General features: G+C 46.0%; 1 protein-coding gene across 5 annotated transcripts in view; it reads right to left on the minus strand.

Annotated features, from left to right (window-relative positions):
• Positions 1-23,004, minus strand: part of LOC107265882 — a 160,999-nt gene that overhangs the window by 35,723 nt on the left and 102,272 nt on the right. For 3 of the 5 annotated variants that reach the window (XM_015735767.2, XM_025083015.1, XM_015735771.2), the window contains one exon: positions 3,655-3,832. In XM_015735767.2, coding sequence (XP_015591253.1) covers positions 3,655-3,816 — 162 coding nt within the window. In that variant the 5' untranslated portion in view covers positions 3,817-3,832. Of the gene's footprint in view, positions 1-3,654; positions 3,833-5,361; positions 5,581-14,532; positions 15,664-23,004 lie in introns of those variants that run through there. The other 2 variants (XM_025083014.1, XM_015735766.2) reach the window with 2 other exon arrangements.

The following is a 23,004-nucleotide window of genomic DNA, read 5'->3' on the forward strand; positions in this document are numbered from 1 at the left end:
CCCCCCTCTTCCCCGTCCTTCGCCAACGGCTCTCTCGCGCTCTTGCAAAACTACCGGAGGATTCTTTCCTCGTTTCTCCATTTTTCCTTCGTCCCTCTCGGGGCGTCGGCAGAAACAAAGCGGATTCCCAGGCGTAATAAAGAGACTCCCGGTGCAAAAACGTATCACTGCCGGCCCGGTACCCCTTTCTACGTAGCCGCCACACCCAGGACACTCCCCCTCTCCCCTTCTCTTTCCTTAACTCTGCACATGTATACGTATACCTATATTATGTGCTCTATACTCTATAATCTTTTTTCCTCGTTCCTCCTCCACCACCTCCTCCTCCTATCCAGAAGGCGCATAATGACCGTCCGCGAGGGTCTCCCTGTGCATAACTCAAATCTAAACTTGTCCAATTGCTCCGGACTGCGATTTGGCCGTCGCATTATGCTGCCAAGTAATCTAAAGTTTTCCAAGAGTTCACCCGGTATAGCAACGTCGTCTACGAGACGGACCTGATAGGGCGGAATGGCAAAGTCCGGTCCGACCTCCACCTATAGGGTGCTTCACCGTCTTGCACGTTTATATGGATAATGCGCTAAGGTATACCTAGCTGATGTCACTCTAGTGCACCATGGGCACTGAGTATAGATACCTGCTGCAAGGATAGACTTGAGGAACGACTTGGGAAGACGACGAGGGGGATGCGCGGGCGAAGGAGGTACGTCGACGTATAGCGGTATACATGGAGGAAGTTGGCGTACGGCGTATTATAGAGGTAGAAGGTTAAAAATGCCTAGAAGACGGAGCGAGTCCAGTCTTGGCTGGCAGGTATAAATGAAGAGGTCGAGTGCGAGGCGCGACCTTTACGATTCCGCGTGGAATTTCAATTCCCTGTGTACTTGCCGCGCGCCCCGCGACGAGATACCATCTTGCAGCAGTGAGATTTAGCTTGGTCGCGCGACGGATATCGCGAAATGCTGTGCTGCAATAATTTTTAAAGACGACGTCAAGAGACAGAGTAGGACGCTTTAATAAACTGTGCACACGCCATAGCTACTGTCTAATAAACTCGAGACAAGTTGGGTACCTACTCTATATTAACCCGTGCTTTTTAATTATTCGACTACGTCCCCTCCAGTCTTCTCTCGCTTGGGTCTTGGAACCTACCCCCTCGCGCTCATATACGATTTTCATTTCGCGTTAGTCACTCTCTCTCTCTCTCTCTCTCTCTCTCTCTCTCTCTCTCTCTCTCTCTCTCTCTCTCTCTAGCCTCTCCCTGATATCTTGACTCTCGCGTGACCCTTCGTCAAATTGGTACGTGTATTTACGCAAGGGATGCTCATAACGTTTAATGGAATACTTTAGTCAGCCTCTTGTGAACTTAGCGAATCGTCATCGAGAGGACGAGATTCGAATGTTCCTCAAACATTAAACCACTTTTCAACCGGATCCCCATGCATGCCCTTTAAACCCACCTGCGTAATTTATGATTAGACAGAAATCTCCCTATCCGCACGATGAAGGGAGACGCGGCTCTCCGAAGGAGCAGTCCCAAGAATCTCGCGAAGGAAATGCCCATGAAGGTTTCCTTCGTCCTTAATTCGATAAAGAGTGAGCCAAACGCAATTATTTAGATAAGGGAGAGCACAGGGAGGAGAGGAGAGTGGAGGAGGCCTGGAAAGGGAGGCGGGACGCTACGTACGAATGGTAGACAGCCAGATAAAGACAGGGAGAGGCTGTAGCGCCAAGATGAATCTTATTAGCGCAATTTATAACTTGGCAGAGAAACTTAAAGGCGCCGGCAGCTTCTCCCTCTCAGTTTTCTCACGTCTCTCGACTGTAATCACGAAAACCGTTTTGTCAGGCATCACTTTACGTGCGGCCTCCCTCAAGAGTCCCAATGTTATCCGAGGCTCGCAGTCCCATAACGCAATCGCGTCTCGCGCTGTATAAGCTGAACGTACGAGCACATCGAGTCGCGACCAACTGAGCAACGTAACGGGCACGGTAATTCACACGGGATACATTGAGTAAAGGAAAAAGAGAACAAAAAAAAGACACAAGCGCGAAGAATAGAATGGGGTCTCCAATTACGCGTAATGATGTAAAATTGTCGGGCGATAATGGGTCTCAGCCTCTGTACGGGCAACACGTGTTCCCTATTAATAGGCATGTACCGTTTTTACTCGCTACCCGACAAGATAGAACGAAACGAGCGGATCGTGAAGAAGCACGGAAAAGGCCAGGGACGACACCATAGCGTAGACTCGAAGCGTCGAGATGGCGCTTGTCAAGCTAAATACATGCTTTTTTCTCAATCTGTTAAAAGCAAGAGTGAAACAGTATCTCGTGTCATCGGCGTCTCCTGTCGCCCTGCTCCACGCGACGTCTCCTCTGTATACGCGTTATACGTGCACTGTACTAAATGTAGAATCACATGTTTCCGCATACGCTCGATTCTGTCAGGTGAATACGAAACACAGTACCTGGAATATACAAGGTATTTAGATTCTACTTTGGAAACCGCTAGCGGTGAATTCGTTCGTGCTCGAGAAGTGGCATAGCGAGAATTCACGGTACGTGGGGGGTATAAGACGCCACCGCTTAGTGGGACGAATTGAGAACCTTAAGGATAGGTGGCCGTGCAGTAAAAGGTGGGTAATGGGAACAAGTGATATGTGGCTGGTGAACTTATCGTTCTGATCGATCAGACTCGGCGGCCGATATTTCTACTCTATAATTCTCGTAGCGCGAAGCCTGCAGCCGAGTATGGTATATGGAGCTTACGTGTACCTGGAATGTCGAACTATACCAAAGTTATCGTACGTGAAAACTCGGAGGGTGACGGTCCGGGTGCTTTCTTCGCGTAAGTCAAAGATCGCACGGCGGTCCTGCTGCGGTTTAATTGGAATTCTTTTCCAGGGTTTCGCATCCCCGCTGACGGGATTAAGGGTGGGAAGAATGGGACAGAGAGTAACGGGGGCACTATAGAAAGGAATGGAAGCTTTAGAGCCAAGAAACCATCGAGGCACATATACCCAAGCAACGTATAAAGCTGTAGCACTGTGCTAGCTGTACGGGATGCTACCCTTAAGTACAACGGATAATATTACAGCTCCTATATCCAGCTTGCCGATCCACCCTAACTGTCCTATGTTTTTATTAAGACCATGCTCATTCTTTGATCTACGGGTTCTTCCCCAGCCAATCCCTGAAGCACTGACCAAGAAGACGGTCCTTGATCATCTTCCCCGAAGTGCCCTCCTGTATCATCCTACCCACTTCCACCGGACTAAATCCTCGACAAAGAAGATAGCCGGGCTCTCTCCTCCACGGGTCTCCCGAGGATCCTTACGTTAAGCGATACGCGTTAAGCGTCCTTAGGTAGTCCCGTGCCCCGGAGGCAGGTCTTAACAACCTCAGATGGAAATTGAGAGGCACCTGTAAGAAACCACGCAGTAGGTGGGCCCTTCTCTTAATTATTCCAGGTACAATCTGATCGGGAACTTTCACGTGTAGCATGTATCGTGCTCTTGCCCCGTAGGTTCTACGATCCTCAGCACAAAGTTACCTCGATCCTGGCCGAACGACATGCACAAAGTGAGAGTAACGGGCACGTTGCTATCTATGGCGGCTTCCCGATAACGGATGATAGGTACGTGTACTCACGGGAATGGCGACGCAGTCCTCGAGTTCAGCGAGTGGCGCCTCCGAGCAGAATGTACCCTCCGTGAGAAAGGGCGGTCGTGGCGGCGGTGGCAACCTGAACTCTGGGGGTGGCCCAGGGCACTCCGGACACTCGGTACTCTCCAGCGTCTCCAGCTCTTCCATTCTCCTCCTCAGCGTACTGAAAACCACACAGAAAATCAGCCCTCCTATTAATCTCATTGCCAGTCCGGCTAATCGAACCGTAACTCAGTAGGTACCGCCTTGTGCTTCCTCTCGCACTACGTACATACCTAAGTATAGCATTACCAACCCCCTATGTCCCTATACCATGCTCCTCTGTACTTATACAGTAAGAGTCTTTACTATAGACATCTCTTTTTATCCCTTTCACTCGTCCAGATTGTCTCAGTCTCACGAGTCAACACATTTTGCCGCACGGTTATTTGGAAATGGTTGGGGACCCCGCAGCAAGACGACTAAACTTCCCACGACGGAGGGAAAAGAATTTTCAAAGTTTACCGATCGATGTCGACAAAAAGTAAATAAACCGAACTGAAGCCTTGTACATTACTACGGCACAAAGTCAAACGAAGATAGGAAGTTCAATATTCCTTTAAAGGGAGTCCGTGCACATTTTTTGCAAACGGTGCGAGGCTTTAAGCCGAATTGATACAGTCGGTTCGGCATGCTCGTTTCCACTGTATTTCCCTGGCTAATTAAGAGATACACGTCTGGTCCATCAGTAACCAAGGGGATAGAGTCGGCCGTTCCACGTAAACGGGGTAAACGTGCGGTTTTTCTGTTAGGTACGTGGCTGGATCGCGATCTCGTTAGCATAGGAAGCACCTTGACCCGCTTGGGGTCAAGTCGTTCCAGTCGGTGCCACAGCTCACAGGGCCAAGAAAGGAGAGCCGGTATGCTAATACCAGGACTTAATTACAGTCTCATAATGAATCAGTCACGCCTGACTTCGGCCTTCTCTCCTTCCGTACACACCGCCGATTAATTGCTCTCCGCGCTTTTATCCATTGGAAAGGCCTCTCTCGTAGCTATAGTTATAGCGGTACGCCCTTATAGCCTCTGGTTATAGTTTCTAGTAATAATCAGAGACAGTGGACTGACTGTCACGCATGGAACAAACCTCCACCTTTGATATGGAAGAGAGCCTATATATAATGTAGGGAAGCTATAGCTTCCCTTCACTTCGTTTTTCACCATGATCGATTGGAACTCTTGTCGTATCCGAAGTTTGGAAACAGGCCTATCGTGTTACCCTGGGAAACGAGGAATGGAGAGGGCTTGCTCGAATCAATCATCAATTGAGTCATCCTATCTGGACTCCACACACACCTACACTATAGTCAATAAATTTTCATATTCTGAGATGATTCCGGCTAGAGTGCATATGGCTTATGGGATCAATGGACTTCTAACTATTGTATCGTTCAAATTATCCACACACTAGATATCAGTTAAAATGAGTACATGACACCTGCTAGGTATTAGGTCTATTTTTCAGTATCGGTATAATGGCACGATAAGGACGGCTTACAAATCCTGAATTATTAAGGTTTTCGTTAATGCCTTTAGCGGCTTTATGATATTTTCAAAAAGTTATGTAATACGAGTATCCGTGTCATCTGGTGAAAAGATGAGAAGGAATGACTACCCGAACCATATACCCGCATCAAATCGTTTAGGACTTACAAGAGGATTAGTGTCAAGATGGCGGATCGTTATGTACAAAATCCAAATGCTATCAGCCGTATCGTGTGTTCGGTAAGTCGATGTCTTAAGGAGGATGCCGTTGACAGTGTTCCAGAGAGGAGTTGAAGATAGTCCAGGTGAGGTATCGAAATTGTATTTTTCTCTCACGACTATTCCCCGCAAACGTACAGAGCGAGGAACGAGAGCGACGGGACAAATCTAAGAGATGCAAGAAGAAAAGAAATAAGAAAAAAGAAGGCAGTACGTCTACGCTCAGTTTAATAAATGCAGCTTTCCTTCCGTTCCGTTTCTTGGCTCAGACTGGCTTGGGTGATGCCTCCTGGTATCCCCATCCCCGTCCTCGTCCTCATCCTTAACTTGGTCCTCGTGCTCATTCAGATGCAGAGTAGCGCAGGACCAAGCAGCAGCGCACCAACCTTAAGCTATACGTACTACCCGCTACTACCGGTATCCGGGATGTACCAGGCCAAAATCTTGAGTACACGTGATTTTTTTATTTCACTCCCTTTTCTACGGTGAGTGAAATTTTATCAGATTATTCGTTATTCGTATAGAAGCCACTACGCGGTCTTTTACTAGACAATTGTACGTCCTGACTGTATATCTGGGTCTTCCGCAAGACTACGTAACTCAGGTTCTCTCTAAAACGGAAGTCAAGTATGATCTAGTATCCCTTGAAATCTCGAGACTGGAAAAGCCCCTTGCTACATGTATTATATGGAGTTAGATATACATATGTGGGGAAGCAGTGACAAAAATTGTATCACGATTAATTCAATGAATTTTTTCTTATATAATAAATCGCATTGAAAGCAAACCTAAAGCTCAGAGAATCAACGAAAAATAATAGTCGTTCCGTTACGTCCTTTATGCTCGTGTAACAAAAGACGTACGTACAAGGCATCTAGAATATCCTCCAACGAAACATAACCATCTTCTTGTACGACACGCATACCAAGCTTACTTTCTGTTTATTGAAATCTCGAGTTATTCGTGGAATCAGCAATACCATTTTCGACGACAAAGTAAACAAAGAAATCCTGACGAGAAGAATCCTACTTGTGTCTTTCGAAAACTCTACTGCTGCGCCCCACCGCGGCTTCCCGCAAAACTATCTACGTCATACGTACACCCCAAGCAAAAACACGTTTCGGCGATACACTTTTCAGTACAAGACCAACATACGTAAAACCCAACGGCATAAGATCCTATAAACTGTCATCGATCCTTGAAATAACTAAGCCCGTAGCTCGGAATTCCACATAGTCGATTTCCTTCGTCCGCTCGAATTATCCAGCAACGTAAGCAGCCAGTAAATCACCAGCAGTGAATAGACAAGGAAACTCAAGGTATTAGCCAGCCGATCATCGGTATCCAGGATTGCTAAACCAGGACCAGACTATAAACCATGTCGGAAGCGTAAATCCAACAAAGCCCGTACGACACTAGCCAAGCGTTTTATCTATTACTGCACGTGGGTGTTTGCCACCCACGTCTCCACCTCCTATCGATACCCCTCTTGAAGTACAGTTCAAGAGACTCGCGTCGCGTACAGCATCTTTCTCGAATACCCGTGTTATATATACGTTGCCCGATATTTTTTTATCCTTTCAAATCAGTGACGTCATACCCTGTCACATGTCGCGGATCGTACGAGAATACTGTCACGATCACGAGGAATATGCTCGATCAACTGGGACACGTTAGAAAAGCCTGAGGACGCGGAAGATCCTGTGATGTCAGCGGGTACATACATTACATAGGTGTGCATGTATATCGTTGCGGCGGTGCATCGAGGTAAATAAGGTAAAGACAGGCCACGAAACACGATACTCTCGGCCCTTGACAAATATACACGAAGGAGACACGCTTCGGGGAGTACAATATTATAACTGCACGTATACTATACATCTATATACAGTATGTAAAAGGGATAGCAGGATACACGTTACCCAGTGGGTGATAAGTGTATTGCACGGTGAAGATGTAAACTGACGTACCGAAAATATATATAGCGAGCATATCCGGATGTCTTAAGGAAATGGGAGGTCTTTGCGAAACACCCCACTAGCACGATTAGGATATAGAAGGACGCGTCCCACAAAGACGCTCGATTTCAAAAGCTCAAGGGATAAAAACGTCTAAGGATTTCGACGCCTCGAGACTGGTCCGCCGAAAGTGGATCCCATGGCAAAGGTAAATTGGCTAAGGGAGGACCAGCCCTCCTCGAAGGGGCTCACGTAACCCGCACCCGTGCGTGGTCGGTGTAGCGAGAAATTTACGTAAAAAAAAAAAGAAAGGAAATTGGCGCAGGACGAATTTTCGCAGATAAAAGGATGCGTGGGACAAAAAGAGCTAAATAAAATATGTAGAGAGCCCCGTGCTTTCACGTGGTGAACGGAATTCTAAAGGGAGCAAAAGAGCGAGAGGGACGTCTCGTGCTGTCGGGGTCATTTCCATAGTTTCCATAGTTTCCATCGTGACGAATAGACGCGGGGTGAAAATTTGCCTAATGTCGCGTAACGAGCGCATAGGGGTCCGTCGCGAATGCTCGCGTTATTTCCCAACGAATACAAATCCCGCTGGCTCGGACGTCGTGCGTCGTTGCGGCTCGGCTGACACCTACTATAATTTCATTATGAAAATGCCGGAGCTTTGCGCGGGGACCCGTGTGCTGCAGTGCGGTCCAAACGGGAGCTACGGGCTGCGATTTTCCGAGCTCGTCTAGACCGTAGAAATTTCATAACGCGACCGCCGACTGTCGGTTGTTTCTGGGAGAAAATCCTGGGCGGCCGCCGCGCTTTGGCTCGGCTTACGTATCTCTCCGTAGAGGCAACCAAGAGTCTCTGATGATCGCGCATGATTTTCTGTCCCTATACTTGGATAGGATCAAACACTTCCTCATAACCAGTAGATATATATATATATATATATATATATATATATATATATATATATATATAATATTGCTAGTTTCCGTTTTCTTTGTTATACCGGAAACTGTTCGTTAAAGTTATTGCAGAGAAGGACGGAGGATTCGTCAGGTAATTATCAAGCAATTACGAAGAGCCGCCAATAAGGGGGAAAAACTTTCTAATTGATCGTTAACGAACGGATACGCGCAAGCAGCACGAATATGTATAGGAATATTGCCGATGTCTATGATTATGCATGCTGAGAACTTTCCGGGATATTCCGTTGAGGTGGTGCTGATAAAAAGACCTATAGAGAAAGCACTGAGAAAATGTGTCTATGAGCAACCGTGTATAACGAAGGATGAACATACAGATTTATGTACGTATACCGGCACAGTGTACACTGAGGTACGTACAGCATCAAGGGAGCAACGAACAGCTACTAGGTGTCGCATTATTTCAGCATTAGCTTCGCTCACCCAGCTCGTATCTTCTAGTTAAGTGATACCAGCACACGTGCCTACCCCCGGTACGTTCTGGCGTACCCTACGGTATAATACGGCTAATGTGCCAGCATGGAGGTTATTACTGCAGTTTGCAAACAGCCAGCAGAGCAGAGCAGAGCAGAGCAATAATGCAATCAGCGGTGATAGAATCACGCGCGCAGTCTGCCAACCGGGCGAAAATGTCGGAAGAGAATGAGATAGTGATGGAGAATCAGAGAAACGTTAAGGCTGCAGGTTACCGAACTGTCTGTACACTGTGCTTATAAGCATTTAAAGCATAGGCTGTGCGTATCTACATGTTACATGTGTACATACGCATATATAATAGTACACCCATAATATATTATCTATGAGGAACTCGATTCTACCGGAGTAGAATGCCCACGCACGATTGTCCCATCTTTACTCGAGAAAGTCGAAAATACCATCGGGGTCGATTTTGCGTGGGTATTACTATATATACAGGTATACCGGTGTACAGACAACAGCCATAAGCTTATACAAGATGTGCGACCCGATCTGTACCCAACGAGGAGCTCATCGATCTTTGATAATTTTTTCATAAAAGTCACTTGGAAAAACTAAAGGGAGGTTCAGCGATAACGCGATGAAACAGCAAGACGGGAGACACGTAGAGATTTTTTTGTCAACAAAAAAAAAGTTACATAGGTGGTATAAAAATGTCTGGAGTATCCTCTGGACGAATCTCCTTGGCGAGAATCACCTGGGACTTGCCTGAAAAGGGGAAGTGCAACGACTTGCATAGACAAAACAGTTTATCCACAGGGGAGCACGTAGCTACATAGCGATAGGTATAGGGCCTAGGTCGCAGATGCAGAGAACTCACTGGGTAGGTCTCTGCGTCTCGCGTTAGAGGCACGTCGTCGGCAGGTAAAGGAGGTTCAGGAGAGACGGTGCTCACGCGGGAGAACATAACTCACGTAGAAACACTCGCGGCGACCTCATCTCTATGTTAATCTCCCTCCTTCCAGAGCCGCCATTCGACCGACAGACAGACAGCTTCTACCTTCGTTCTTTCGGGCCGTTTAGTTGGCGCGCCTGGATCCCTTCGGAAGGCCCTCATGGACCACACGGAATAAGAAGTCAACCTGTGAGATGTATCTCGAATGACTCTGCCGGGTCGCTTCATTATGATCATCCATTATCGGACTTTATTGAGATTTCGTGAAGAAAGAGTCCTGTCGTGATCATCACCGCTCCATTATGCTGGCACATTACTATTTGATAGGGACGTCCCTGAGAACTCGATTTCATTAAATCGAAAAAAAAGATTAGCTATATTTCTCAATTCTTTGACCCCTTGACCTATCGTCTTTCTTGCGTACCAATACTGCTTGCCCGAGTTAACGTGGAGATGCGCCGTATGGCGGTTAAGGGATCATTTCACGTCTGATTGAGGATGGGTTAGTACGTTGCGTAGTTATTATTATATCCGATAGCTGTATAGTAATCCAAGCTAAGGTCTTTAGACGATATCTTGAAACGGCTGGGTTAACCAATAGTCCGTGGTACCAGGTGACGTAACGTGGCGAACCTATTGCTACTATTGCCAGCTACAGGCCAATTTAACGATACGGGAATTTCCGGCCGGTGGCGCAAGACATTATTTAACTGGATATGGAGAGTAGCTAGGGGTTGCAGCAATGGTTAGAACCGGCAATACTCTCCAGGGTGGTACGTGAGACCTGGGGGGGTACGGGACGCTCGCAGGGCTGATTGCCTGCGCAATATTCGCGTCTGCAACGCTAACCGGCGAGGCTAGAGTCACTTCCCGATAACTTTCGGGCGTTGTTACCCTGCAAGCATTTCACCACCCTTTCGCCACTTTACGATCACGAGTGCGCCATCTACTTCAATTAGCGCTCTCGGCGAAATGGAATATTACTCGACGATGTGAAATATAGGTCAAATATACGCCGAGAACCTGTGCGCCTCTAAATTTCACGGATTTCCGAACATTTCACATAGTCAGTCACCTCGCGGCTCGTCGATGCACAACATACATGTTTAATAAGGTATCACATTGAAAAGGATGATAGGGTATGGCTACGTAAGGGCGCCCCGTCCACCCTCCCCAACGTGCTGCGACATCGTCGACCTCATTTTTATCTATGAATATATGAATACGTTTGTAGTGCCGGCTCGTTTCGTTTGCGCAAAGTCGTTTCGAGTGACGTGCGCACTCGTCAGGCTCGTACCTGGCGTCTCTTTAGGGTTGGGATATACGGAAAGAGATATTAAAGTGGACGAGGCTAGTGGGCTGCTGCTGGTATAAAGGTGATGAAAGTAGCGAAGGCGGTGTAACGAGTGAGAAGGGGAAAAAGGGGGGAAGAAAGTCAATGCGTTCTTCCTCCTCATCCCTTAGGCGAAAATATTTTGACCCCGTTGTCCGGAGGGGGACGTTACGTATAATGGCCAACGAAGGTGGTTGGTTTTCATGGGACTACCTATACGTATATAACGACCTATAGAAGCCGCGAAGAATTTTCATCGACGCGAAGTGGCCTACACGGAGACCGACGAGAGCCGCGTTATACTCAATTTAAGTTATAACGTCCGCCTTTTACTCCCTACCTCGAAGCTATCAAACTCTTCGACGCAGCTTCGACCAGGGCCACCCATCAAATTCCTCGAATGCAAGCGGCGGATGAGAGTAAAATAAAAAAAGGTCGAACCCAGAGAAGGTGGTAGGATCGAGTAGGAGCGAGAAGGGAAGCGTATAGGAACCGACGAAGATGCAGGTAGAGAGCACAAGGATGATATTTAAAAAAAAAAAGAAAAAAAAAAAAAGAAAGAGAGAAACTGAGTAGGAAAGGGAGGACTGCGCATGCGCAGATAAAAATTTATTTACAAGTCCAGGACCAATAAGCTATCAAAAAGTTATTAAAAGTTGGTCACCCCCCAAGAAATAAAATTGTGCCATATTCCGCTCTGTTACAACAGTACTCCCTCGTGACCGATCTTTGCAATCGGGGTCGTAACCCCCGGCCTCCTAGACTGTTGGTCTTCCTGGGGCAACTTTTTGTTTAACCCGCGTTCCTTTAATCTTCGTCATGACGCTTTATGACCGAACTGTTGGAATCCAATGCTTTGCGCGATGCATCTTCTATTTTTGATTAACTTCTCTCTATTACGGAATCGTTGACTCGACAATGTACCGTAATTACAACGAAAATGTGAAAACAATATGTTTCGTACGTGCGGTCACGTGGGAGAACGCGGAGGAGTTAGGATGGCTTTCGAAATGGGGATAATTAGATTGGTCAACGTCGTTGCCGAGGAAATAACAATTCTGTAAGTTCTTTCTCTGACGTCCGTTTGGAGACCGTGTCGAGAAATCCTTTGGTAGGTCACTCGTGTATAAGCGTGGGTGTAAAAATATTATAAGCGTACCTAACGTGTACTCGAGTCATGCTTAATTACCCTTAGGATATATGCACTTGACTGAGCTAGCTAGGGCTACCTATAGGATCATAAGAGAGGCCTATAAATTCGAAGGAATTAAAGAGAACCGTAGGTTGGTACGAGTACAGGCGCAGTGCCCGTGTGCAATTATTTCAGTGCATAACGTTACCCTCGTGCGGAGCGGGTCTTTAAGATACGCAAGATGCACATTAGAGGTTCGTACATTTGGAGAGACCTAATGGGCGCGTGCTAATTTGCAATTAGAATATTAGCGCATGTAAATAGCAAAGCTCAGGGCAATCGCGTCCGAATCTTTTTGCAATTTGTTCCACGCGGAGGCTCCCTGAAGACTGGCTGAACTCTCCGACCGCGGGGATCAAAAGTTTGCACCTTTTACGAGGTGGTTTTCACAGTGGGGGTCGAACCGTTTCCTAAAGTAGACCCTTGTACGCCGGAGAACGAAGAGACGGCTAGAGAATTGACCAAGTTTTTTGAGAGGTCGTTTAATTCAGGCGACCACCGAGTCGGGTACTAGGGGAGGCGGGTAAAAGTGGTTATACCACACCTACCACCTACTATAACGACGACCCCCCTAAAAAAGGAAGGTAACGAGACAACTACCCCCCCAACTTTTATCCCTTCAACGTATTCTGCTATCCCGGTGACTACTCTAACAGCTTTAAGGGTGGAAACTTTTGCACGCACGTGTCTCGTGTTTCTCCGTGGTAGCCTCGTGTTCTATTAAGCTTTGGCTGCCATCACCTTCTTTAGGTAAAGGTCAGCTCCTCTGTTCTTCGCCTTTACCTTCTTCCTAAAATCCAACGATCTATCCAAACAAATTTATGACGTTGGATCGAGATTACTCTAGCGCACTCTGCTATCGCGTTCAGTTATTAACCGCGTCGTAATTTCAACTAGAGACTACCCCGAACCACCCTTAGCCGTTCGAGCTCTGTTCGGTTCTCAAGTTCTCTTGGCAGGTTATGCAGCGGGTTCAAGAACGAGCTTTACTCAAGCCCGTAATGCTTATCCAGAAGACTGAAGATCATGATCAGAGTGCATATAGGGATGGGATTGAAGTACGAGATGGAAGATTTTTCGTGAAAAATCAAGATACGGGAATAAAAGTCGTGGGATTACACTCCACGAGTACAAGGCTACACCGACAACTGGGTTCAAGTTCTCTGCCTTCGAGTTGTTCCTACAAATCCAACGAGCTCTCCTACGTGGTCGGAAGAGAGAAGTAGAGAGCAAGAGAGGAATTGGGATGGCGCGGACGGAGAGAAGTAGAAAACTCGACTAGGTAGCGCAGCACCCCCTGGTGCAAGACCAAAATAAAATAAGCTATGTCGTGAGCAGAGGAGCTCCCAAGCGGAATATCCTTGGCTCCGGATTCACTATGGTCTGCCATAACTTCCTAATAACTGTCACTGGCATCAGGCCACCCCCTGTGCACACGAGTGACCTACCCTCGCTCTTTGCCCTCAACCGTCGGGGATTAATTCGAATTTCGTCCTTCTGTAGATTCTCATAGCTGACCTCGGGAACCGGACAGAGCACCTCGTGAATTCACGGTTCCTTTATCACTTGACTCACAATCGGTTTCCTTGACCGAATACTGACGTTTATTCCCGAAGGGTTTGAAAATACGCGCCCGATTCGGACCCTTTCCTTACGGAGAGTAACACAGAGAATTCGCAATCCGATTTCGAGGACCAGTGAGTGGTCACTCGTAAAATGTCGTTTTCACCGCTCGTTTTGTTCTCACGAACTCGAGGAAAACGTCCTACCACTCTGTTGGGTATAGGTTATATCGTTAAACCCGGGCCGTACGGCTGAACAACCCGACGGACGATGTAATTTCGATAGCTATGCCGATGGAGTAGAACCACGCGTGGAATTGATTTTTTATTAAAAAAAATGTAATATCCATTTCATCTGTACCACCCGAATATAAATCACGCAATTAGAACTGGCGATAAATGATATTTTTATTTTTCACTATTGGCACGGAAATTGTATTCGACGCACACGTGGTTGACTCTCCACGATTTTCAATACGCTCTTCTACTTTTATTTTGTTCAGGAGAATTTTAAATTCCTGAATAATAACACGATACCAATTCTCTTTAACAACTTGCTAGCACGTTCAACGAATAGATCTTGTGTACTCATTTTCTGATTGTTTTTTTTTTTTTTTTTTTTTTTTTTTTTTTTTTTTTTTTTTTTTTTTTTTTTTTTTTTTTTTTTTTTTTTTTCATTAGTCAGGAAAGAAAAATTTACATTGCAACTTTTTTTCCTACCTCAAAAATTCGGGCGACAGCTTGCCGATTCGCTACGAGGACATTTTCGCGGAGCACTTTTTATCGGCGCACAATCATCCACGTCACTGCGATTTCCTGTCGAGCGAAATCTTCTGAAGCACGGGCCGAACTCACGTCATTTAAATTGTCGAGCCACGAATCACTTTTACGATTAATCTAAGAGAGTGCCGATATCCGGTCGATGTTATTACTACCGGCAAATCGACCCTCCTTTAACACGTTCGCTTTTCACCCCGCGTACACGAATGCTGGGGGGATGCACTCAGTGCGATGATATTAGCTGATACAATAGACACAGTTTCCCGAAACCAAACAATTTGCTTAGTTCGTAAACACACATACACCAATTTATATGGGTAAAATATCGAAGCAAAACAACAGCACCGTACATACACGTAAAACAGTCTCTTTTCGTTTATCTTCGAGAGACAGCTTTGCACATATACAAATATCTATAGTATAAAATTTCGTTCACAGAAAATAACATGAGAAAAATACAAGAAAATAAAGGGAGACGATGCGTCGTTCACAGCCCTGGAATTATATCTTCCCGCGATAAACGGTTCCACGAAAATCTTAGAGGAACATTTTTTCACAAAATTTGATATCAGACCGAATTACTACCCCGAGCCTCTTCCTTCAATTAAACCGTCAATAAACTAAACACATTCCATTCCACTGATCTCGTCCTCGGAAACGATCCACTTCACCACTGAATAAAGTAGTCCGAAAATTCTTCACGCACCAAATTTCCAGACTGGTCTTAAAATCCTGAGGAATTACGTCGCGACTCCTTACATTGATATCAGGGAACATAAGTTGTTCCCTGAAACTGTCAAACCACAAAGGCCAGAATAATATGAAGTCTCGAAAAGAACGACGCTCGCGTTGTAGCGGCGCGCGGCACACTGTTGCTCCGAGCTTTCGTGCGGAGTCTCGAAGTCCTTCCTATGGTTTGGTTCCCCTTCCCAAACACCGGCTGTTCTCTCTACTACACTTCTCCTCTTGCTGGTTGGATCGTCGCTTCTGCTTCTGCTTCTCTCCGGAGGGTGCGAGTAGCCGAGCCGAAACCATTGGTGGGGAGCATCGTCCTTTGGTGCGTGAACCTCGCGTGAGCCCCACTCACTCACTGGATAGAAAAGTGCGAGTCCTCGGAGAGGGGATGCGATGACGTTGGGGAGGGGACTGTGTACATTCGGAAGCTATGCAACCGTTGCACCGTGGTGCCATCATGGTCAGGGTACACATACTTCGCTATACTTTGGATACCGATACTCTTTCAGGCTTTTCAGCACCTACTTCTTCCCGTATAGTTTTAATCGTGTATTCTACCTTAGACGTGGTGTACCCAGGATCTCCAGACCAACTTGCTACAGACAGAGCATATTCTTGGTGTCGCTTACGTAATCTCTGATACACGGGTCGTTGTCATGTATGCGATTAACCGGATATTTTAATTAAATGAAAAAATACATAAATCGAAACAATGGCCGCTAGATTTCATTCGTTGTATGCAAAAAATATATTTTAAATGAAAAATAGTGAAATAAAAAATAAGAAAATTCCAGTGCGTGTGTGGTAAATTTATATCTTCTCTTCAAGATTTGATTTAATGATACAGTTGGTAGGCGGTAAAATTTTTAAGGGTATGCTATGATAATTTGTAGGTACCGAATGGATATTTGAGGTTATATGTGACGCGCATGCTACTTGGACCCCTTTTGATCCGTTGCGCCTGGGAAACGGGACGGACGTCGCGGCCAGGACACATCCGTCTCTTTGTCGGAGTCAAGATCGAGCCTAGGGGAAGTTTGAAACGTTATGCGTACGATTTGACAAATGTAGGTCGCTAGCGAGGTCACTTTCTCGGAGAAAGAAGGATGCACAGAGGTGGGGAGGATCGAGAAAGACACACGTGTCCCGCATAAAAGCTTTGGTATCAAAGGAGGACGTGATCTCCGAGGATCCCGAAGGTTTCCTGATACCATCGGATACTTTAAGACGGTCTTTAAGGAAGCGCATTAACTTTATTTGATAGTGCGATATCGAGTTTTATTTGAAAAATCTCATAAACCAGAAGCTGTCTTCCACTTCCTACGGGAAACCTGACTACTGGACAATCCGACGGAATATGATCAATAAATTGGAGCAGCTTTAATTAAAGAGACATCCCAGCTGTTCTTCAGCTGAATAACTTCTTTTTATAAATCCAATGCCAAGGGTTTTAATTCGAATTGTTGAACCGTCAACCCCTATTCTCCCATCCCTTCATTAAATCCTACACCCCTTGGTCGTACCTCGGTCCTACCTGTATATATCCAAATACTTAAAAAGTCCTTAGCCCATAGTCGCAAGACAATTGACCAAACAAGTAAGTAAGCTATGTTGGCATTAGAAAGTTTGTAAATGGGTATAGGAAAAGGGTCGCCGTGCTAAGGGGGGACAGGGGGTTGTCGAGTGCAAATATTGCCCTGCTGTCCCGTCGGCTGGTCGCCTGTCAGAGCGGTCCCTGAGGTATGCCTGATGTTGGCATACCTGGAATCCCAAAGCGCGAGCGCGGATATAGAACGAGAGAGAGAGAGAAAGAGAGAAAGAACGAAATACAGTCGAGCAAGCAGGTAGATAGAAAAGAGGAACATTTCGGAAACATCGAAGCGTCGCGTCGCGTCGGTTCGTAAACCCACGCAAAAATATTCTACTATAGGTGGTCCCCAGCGCCGCCCGTTTTTTTGGAACCACTCCAAAAAACCGAGTTTGTTTGCCGAAACTCTGAAAAGGTGATGCAGCGAATTTTCCGAGTGTTTATTAAACATCCTCCATCAGGCCGTAGGTATTGTGCTCTCGTCTATACTCCCTTTTTTTTTTATACATTGACCCAAGTGCCGACGCCGTTAATGCATTCCTCTAGAATTTGTTTAACGGACATCCGCCACTCCATATACCTACCTCCTTAGATCCTCGGTCGGATGACGATCCAAAAAAGTTATCTCGGATATCATTCCACTATTCATTTTCATCTTGCTAACGGTTCATCCGCTCGATAGAAAACACATAAATCCAGTTACCCTTTCGAAATTATCCCAACGACCAGTTTCCCTATATCCAGACGTTATTTCTCTTCCCAAGAAGTCCCACCCATCCTTTGAACTGACCCGGTGCCCGCCTATACATACCTTTGGATAAAATTCGACAGCAGACCGTGCCGGATACGCCTGGGATATGTACGAAGGTCGGTGTAAAACGTAATTGTCCAAAGTAATTAACGATCGAAAAGTCAGACACTTCGTGTTTATTCCTCAGCGATGTTTTTAACGAATGATTTCCACTCTGGTCCGATTCGTTGTTCCACCTTATCGGAGGGACACGAACTCGTATTAAGCAGGTACATAGATCCATCCAGGTATATCTATCCAGGTGTCTACGTACATAGTCTATAGTCACCCAGTGTCTTCTCTCCTGGGATGAATCGTTGCGCATCGCTCGAAGCGCTTTTAACAAACATGAGATGCAACGGGGATCGCCGTGTGCCCGTGCAGCGAAGTTGGACGGGAAACAAGGTTCGGAGATAACTCGTGGATAAGATAAGAAGTATAAGAAGACGGGCCGCCGCCCGATGAGGTGCCAAGCAAGAGCGTTGAGCAGTCGACGAGTCAGACTGTAAACTCTGACGCAATAGTTACAGAGTTATGCACTCTTAAGGAATCTACTAAAGACATAAAGACACAATGTATCCAGAGAAATATATTTATTACGTATACGTATATTTTTTTATTCACCTTTTAAGTGCGTCCCTCTTTGATATTCTATCCGAATACTAGTTGCTCGCATCGATAAAGCATCCAGTGTCCAATGGATGGTTGTACGGGCGAGAACTAACAGTGATCTTGCATCGCCCTAATTTACCACGTAATTTCGAATTTGCATGAGAGCAGTTGCGAAACTCTGCACGATGGTAATAAAAGGTCGTGGAAACGATCGAGGTGCCATTACCGTGCTGCAAATTGTAGACGAGTCCAATAATGCTTGGAGTCTCATAAAGTCGGAGGGGATTGAATGGCGATGGGTAAGCGCAATACGTAAGAACAGTCAATTACGTAAGGACCCTCGAGAGGCATAATAATAAAGATAATGAATATATACGTACAACAGATACAGATAATATTCTAAACACAAGTCTACACAGCCTCGCAGCAAAGCTGCCAGTACCGAGTTCACGCTGTTAGCAATTAGCCCCCCGAGGGCTGGGCTGACCATAAATCCATAAATCCGTCGAAGGGCTCCGGAAAAGTTGAGACTTTCAGGGTGCGATGAGTACCACTGCGGGGGGTCTTTACCCTGTCCGTGTCGAAATCGCATCTTTTCCATCGTTTCGCCATGACTAAACTGTACTACGAGTCTTTCTGGGAAGAAATCATCCGGCTGATATTTCAATCCCATTCGATTAGTGCGCGTAGCAGCTGTCCGCTGTCTGCCAATTTCTTCTTCTTGTTCTAAGAAGCCCGCTGGAGGATTCAGTGCTGTTTCGTAGATCAGGTACGCGGGCCGGATGTTCCTTCACGGTCCCGTAGCCTCGCGTGTTGAAGTTCACACTCTGTCGAAAAGCTAATCGGTACTTTAACGCTATAATCTCAGGGTTAGCTGCCGAAACAAAAGACTACGAGACTGGTATGAAGAGCTCACAGGAGGGATTCGAGCTAATGGGATATAGGTATAGTTTACCTCGAATACCTTTTTCTTGGGATAAAGAGCAAGACAAGAATATTCGGAACCTCCCTCGCACGCTCTTCTCTACGTTTCGAAGTTTATAATCTGGTTCGGTCTGGGAGCCGTCAGTTGGCACGCGAGCCCCTAGGCAGCACCCGGTCTGTCGGTCTGTCGGTCTGTCGGTCTGTATTCCTGGATTGGCTAGTGGGAATCGAGGGATGATATCTGAATTATCTCCCGGTGTTTAGCCGAAGAGTTTGTTAAGCGTCAGGGGATGGAAGGAGCAGTTGGGTGAGATGCGGGGATAATTGGCGGTCAGGTATTCCGGCCAGACTGTCAGACTGAACTTGGGCTATACTCCGTTCGTCCTAACGCTTGAAGTATATACAGGGTGATACGTTTAAACTGAATTAAAAATATCAAGTTGAAAAGATACATGATACCGAGGTAAGCTAAGAGAAAGGAGATTCCGTGCATGTGGAAGCAAGAGAGGATGCTGTCTGGACCGACGCTACACCGACCGCGGAATTACGGTGAATTAATGCCGGGAATTCCTGACTGATCGTGGCTCGCGGAGACTGGGATCATCTTGGGCTACCGTCGTTCCGCAGGATCGTTCCTTCCAGCCAAATCTTCGCCGCCATCTTCTCTACCGCGTCTACGTCAGCGTATATCCCAGTCATTGATAACGCGTAACCCGTAAGGATGACTCACTCGTTTCGCACCTCTCTTTATCAGCGGGAGTAAAGAATTATTAAAGCGTTACGGCCATTAATTATCTCGAGATTAAACGGATTACCAAGAGATTCGGAGTTAAGGGGGTTAAGCAGTGTGCCCTTTGGAAGATACTGTGCGACCAAGAGATTGAATGGTCTTCATTACCTGCCTACCGCTCATTATACTCTCAGCTTGAATCCTCTTCTGCTTCGTTCACAGCTCCCGTACCTGCAAATAATACCTACTCATAGCGCTCTAAGCATCTTCGATGTTTTCGTGTAGCATCGTGTAATAATTATAATCACCCATCGGTCCTATGGGTGTAGTCATATATATACATATAGGTACCTACTTCTTTTCGGAACCCAATGGTACATGTTAAAGTGTTACTGATTGTGTGCTGAATGTTACTCGGAAACTTTTAGATCCTAGAAAAGGGGAAATTCACGTTTCTATCTTTTTCCGATCCATTCTATAGCCACCTGTGCATAGATACCAGGCTGGGGATATAAGGGAGACTAGGGTATATACATATCTGATCAGATCAAGTAGATAGAGCCGGCAGCATGGTCCAGAGACGTATCCTTTAAAATGGATACATGTCTACGTACGTGGACGTCTTGCGTCTACCTATGGACTCTTATACGTTCGCTTTATGCCGGGATAAACCCTATAAAAGGGTTCGTGCTTTTCCGGACGCGTGTATATGTGCTTTTATGTACGTCTATATGGATTTAGAATGGCATTGGGTATGCGTGGGACCTCATGGGGATGAAGGGGGTAACTATGGAAAAAAGGGCCTGGAAATATATGCGGTCTACGTGCACTAGCCATAGTCCGAAATGCCTCTATTCACTTTTATAGTGTGTATATATATATATGTACGTAGTACTTTCTTATTTATTTATTTATTTGAAAAAGAATTACGAGGACGGTAATGTATAGGGTCTCGTAGATAAGAAGAGTTGTGAGAAGAAGCCTGCGTCTTAGAAATATTTCATTTTCCCCGGGTGCACGAGTGTTACACCTATATTTGGATGGATTTCTAAAGACATTTATTTACATATTAAATATGTTATATCTTCAAAAGAATTGCGACGGTCGGACCGAATTAACAAAATGAGCCATAGGCAGATGTTTATAAATTTTAATCAATGCTAAAATTTCTTCAGACGTGTTCAAAAGAGAGAGCCAAATTTTGAGTGTGTTATTACGTGCGTATACACTGACCGCAAATTCTCTATTACACAGTAGGTTATATCGCTTTATCCTTTCTTAAGAAATGATGCGATTCAACACGGAAGGAGCCTGCGAAAATTGACGAGGTCTCGAGTCATCGATGATCTTCGCAGTGACTAGCACTTCCCTTATTACTCGAGTTGCCCCATTAGGACACCCCAGAGACTTCTGGAGGATATCGGGTTGTTTGTTTCGTTTGCTACCTGCACGGGTCTTGCGCAGGCTGCAGTCGGGCGAACAATGGATCCGTCATTTTCAGGTCGGAGGATCCACTCATTATGGAGGAACTCGAAAACGCGCGGCTTTGTCCCCTTAAATAACAATGAGCGGAACCGACGTCGGGTGTTGCCGGCATTATTAATTTCGAGCCTGGAATTTATTTGCCACGCCATGGGAAGACTTCATCTCGCACTTGAGTGTCTGACGTCCCGCCGCTTGGTAATTGCTAATTTTGTCGTGTGAACTTTGCCTTGTTTAATTAAATCATACGAGGAGATCGCGTTGAAGTAAATCGTCCTCTGTCCTCTTTGAAATATGCTCACCGTTACGTAACGTTGACATACGAGTATTAATGTAAATACACGAACGACACGTATAGACGTCTCAGGAGTTACGTCGAATGAATATTGAATCGTCGTACGATATCGCTCAACGATAATACCTGTAGTCTCGATGAAAGCACGTATTTCAACAGATCCGTATCAGTATCACGGTGTAACCGCAGCTGTTCCTAATTTTCTTCGATATTTGAGTAACAAGATTTCAATCGGCGGGACGAAATGTCCTCGTGGTTGGATATGTTGCCAGATGTATCGTAGATATATCTACGACTGCAATTATACTCTGGGTACATGAGATAGACACGAAATAAATTAATCAGAAATAATATACAGGCTTTTTCAAATCACCTGATCCGGATACAGATCTGTCATTGGGCTCGACGCATTAAGCGGGTGATTTGGCGGACAGGACAGACCAGTTTTTTGTTAAGGGTTCAATATAGTTCCAACACGTTCCAGTCTACCTGGTACCCGAGTTACGTCACACACAGCAGAATCTCCATAATTCATACGGAGTCACACAGAAATCACGTGTCCCGGATGAGGATTCGTTGTCTCCACTTCCCATGTATAAGAGGAAGTCGTGAAGTGGAGCACGAGACGAGTTCAGTCTTCCTCTCGTATTACGTAGTGCCGGTACGGAACAGACGCGCCGGAAGATAAGATAACCCGAAGATTAGGTAGCAACGTTAAGGTCAACCTGGCATATGGTTAGCGCGGTGAACCTGGCTACTCGCTGAGCCGGTTTTCGCTTTCTTGAAGAAGTCCGACACCGACCGGTTTCCACTATCCCTCTCTCTCTCTTACTCACGCTAAGTTATAATCCAGACCAGATCGGAAGGAAGTTTACTCGGCTACTCGAAAGCGTCCAGATTTCTGTTGGTCCTGGACATCGGTCCTAGGAGGGTAAGGATATTCGGCTGAACGAGTTCACCAGGAGAACAAAGGAACCGCAACGTAAAGTAGGCGTGGGGCTCGTTACGGTCTCGTCCTGGCGGCAGGCACGGACGGTTCTCCTTTTGTCAAGCTCGTTCATCGAATTTACATCATTCACGGTTATTTTACTTGGGTATGTCTATTTCCGTGATTTCGAGCGTGCCCGGTCTACCCGGCCATGTCAAAGAGGAACTTTGTGTATGGACTCTGGTTCGTTTAAGACTGTTAGCGTCTGTTGGCAATGAAAGGTGAGCGAAAATAGAAGGGAGGGGGGGGGGGGGGGGGGGGGGAATGG

Source organism: Cephus cinctus, unplaced genomic scaffold, assembly GCF_000341935.2.
Source record: "Cephus cinctus unplaced genomic scaffold, Ccin1 Ccin1_scaffold0240, whole genome shotgun sequence".
In the NCBI taxonomy this organism is placed as follows: Eukaryota; Metazoa; Arthropoda; class Insecta; order Hymenoptera; family Cephidae; genus Cephus; species Cephus cinctus.